General features: G+C 54.2%; 1 protein-coding gene across 1 annotated transcript; it reads left to right on the top strand.

Annotated features, from left to right (window-relative positions):
• Positions 1-973: 973 nt before the first annotated feature.
• On the top strand, positions 974-2,707 carry LOC123093790 (probable aquaporin TIP4-1). The gene is made up of 3 exons (XM_044515842.1): positions 974-1,281; positions 1,479-1,732; positions 1,999-2,707. The coding sequence occupies exons 1-3, from the start codon at positions 1,146-1,148 to the stop codon at positions 2,374-2,376; spliced, it is 768 nt and encodes a 255-aa protein (XP_044371777.1). The 5' UTR covers positions 974-1,145; the 3' UTR covers positions 2,377-2,707.
• Positions 2,708-2,758: the final 51 nt, after the last annotated feature.

Here is a 2,758-nt window from a genome sequence, read left to right as displayed (position 1 = left end):
ACGAAAACATCGCTTTCATTATCTCCAATACTCTTACGCTACTCGAGCACCAAGTTCTATTGACCCGCGGAAACGAAGAGAGCTATTTCTATCCAAAATGGTTGGCCGCCATAACACAGCCACCGTGCAAGAAATATCACGGGATGCTATGCGGAGGGACCATTGTCATTGGTCCCGAACGTGGCTTGATAGCAGCATAACATGACCAGTTTCAAAGCTTGTTCCACGAGAAAAACATCTCTAATTTTGCGCAAATGTCATCGTCAAAGGAAACCACTTGGCCAACCAAATGGCACTTGACATCACAAAACATACCTCTTGCTTCAGCAAACGGAGGTTGATAAGAAGAATTACTTATTCATGTTGATAGAGGAAATCTACATTAATTGTACCAGTAAGGCAGTGACCCAAAGCATTTTTGTTTTGTTTTGATTTTCTATTTCTCATTTAAGTGAGATGGGAGCTAGTCACAACGATGTGCACCCGGCCGGCAAAAGCGCAAGTTGTATGATGGAATTACCTCTCACTCGAAAGCGACCGTAAACTAAGATTGTTTTTATTTTCTCCGCGATACAACACATGGTGGCATCAGCTAGGATGTTCCCATTGAGAAGTGAGAACGAAAATGAAATGCGTGGACAGTAAAAGCCACCCAACCAAGACGACGTGTACCAATCGGTGCTCGCCAGGCAGGCCGTACGTCTGGAATGATGCGCAGCTGGAAGTCTGAGTCATCAGAGGCCTCTGGTCGAGAAAAGTCTGGGTCAGTCAGGGTCCCACCCATGGCCACAGGCGAAGAGAAATATCTTGGTGCGCTCACAGGTCATCCTCATCGTCGTCGTCGACCTCCCCCGCACTTTCTCCGCGCACGTTCCCGTGCAGGGTTCACGGGCCCCCGGCCCTTGCCGACCGCCCACGACGTCGCCATCCGACCGCCCTTGGCCCAGTAAAGCCCGCCCCAGACCCATTTCGCAGACAGTGATCCTACTCCACAAGCGCCTCATGTTTGCTGCTCTATAAAACACCGGAGGCGCCGGTCGGCCGGCCACCAAGCAAGATCACTTTTCCGTGCACTTTTTTTACCTCGGAGCCACACGGACTACTCTCACCACATCCCAAGAAGCAGAGCAACGAGCCTTGTAAGCATGGACACCAAGCACGCGGATTCGTTCGAGGAGCGTGACGTCGTCGTCGACGCCGGCTGCGTCCGCGCCGTGCTGGGGGAGCTGGTCCTCACCTTCCTCTTCGTCTTCACCGGAGTCGCCGCCGCCATGGCCGCCGGTATGCACCCGCGCTCTGCTCACCTCTCCCTTAATCCTCCAATTGTTACTCCGCCTGGTTCGTTGCGGGTCGAGAATCTCCGGCGGCTCCCGCTCTGGCCACAGCCTGCTCCGGTGATTCCGTCGTCTGGGATCAGTGAATCGTTCCCAAATCACGGTGTTCCCAAATCACTAATGATTGGTCCGCTTAATTTGCAGGGGTTCCGGAGCTGCCGGGCGCGGCTATGCCGATGGCGACGTTGGCCGGGGTTGCCCTCGCGCAGGCGCTGGCGGCGGGGGTGCTGGTGACGGCGGGCTTCCATGTGTCGGGCGGGCACCTCAACCCGGCGGTGACGGTGGCGTTGCTGGCGCGCGGGCACATCACGGCGTTCAGGGCGGTGCTGTACGTGGCGGCCCAGCTGCTGGCCTCCTCCCTCGCCTGCATCCTCCTCCGCTACCTCTCCGGCGGCCAGGTACGAGCCCACCCCTGCCAATTTTACAGCCATAGCTATGTGTTCTGCCTGCTCTAGTAATTAATTGAATTGTCCTTTTAAAAGTGGAACAGCCAAATCACTACTGCACTCGTACATATAAATCGCACTAAGAATTTTTAAAACACTATGAGAAGGACACGTATGGTACACAGGTGTACTATTTGGTTTAATTATCAATTGATTGCACGTCACAGTGAATCGTTCCCAAATCTAAACATTCTTCAAATTTGAAATAATTGATGCAGGCTACTCCGGTTCCAGTGCACACCCTGGGCGCAGGCATAGGCCCCATGCAAGGGCTGGTCATGGAGGTCATCCTCACCTTCTCCCTCCTCTTCGTCGTGTACGCGACCATCATCGACCCTCGGACCACGGTGCCCGGCTACGGTCCGATGCTCACCGGCCTCATCGTCGGTGCCAACACCATTGCCGGAGGTAACTTCTCCGGTGCGTCCATGAACCCCGCTAGGTCCTTTGGTCCCGCGTTGGCCATGGGAGTGTGGACCAACCACTGGGTCTACTGGGTCGGTCCGCTGGTCGGTGGCCCCCTCGCGGGGTTCGTCTACGAGATGGTGTTCATGGTGAAGAAGACGCACGAGCCTCTGCTTGGCTGGGACTTCTAGAAAACAGGTTGCTCGCATACTTGCATTTACATTTTGCGATGTATACCAGTGTGTATAAGGCAATCGATGTTGCTGGTAGATTTTTCAGGCCAAGTGATTCTAGCTAGGGTGTCAAAATGGTTTGTAGGGAGGTACTACGGTGGATGTTTTTTTTCTTGGGGGAGGGGGGGAGATAGGTTTTGTTAAAAGCTTTGATTAAAAGGCTAATAATCAGCCGTGTAAATATATTGGGCGCTTATAGGCGCCGGCGCGCCGGCCGAACCGCTCGGCCGGTCGAGCCCCAGCCGCCCGATATCATGAATAAGAGCCGTCAGATCTGACCCCCTTGCTTCGTCCTCCTCCTGGTTGATCCCCTCCGATCAAAATTGCAACAGCCCGCAGC

The sequence above is a fragment of the Triticum aestivum genome, chromosome 4B, assembly GCF_018294505.1.
Source record: "Triticum aestivum cultivar Chinese Spring chromosome 4B, IWGSC CS RefSeq v2.1, whole genome shotgun sequence".
In the NCBI taxonomy this organism is placed as follows: domain Eukaryota; kingdom Viridiplantae; phylum Streptophyta; class Magnoliopsida; order Poales; family Poaceae; genus Triticum; species Triticum aestivum.
The sequence above is the reverse complement of the archived record's forward strand: the minus strand, read 5'-3'. Positions and strand labels throughout refer to the sequence as shown.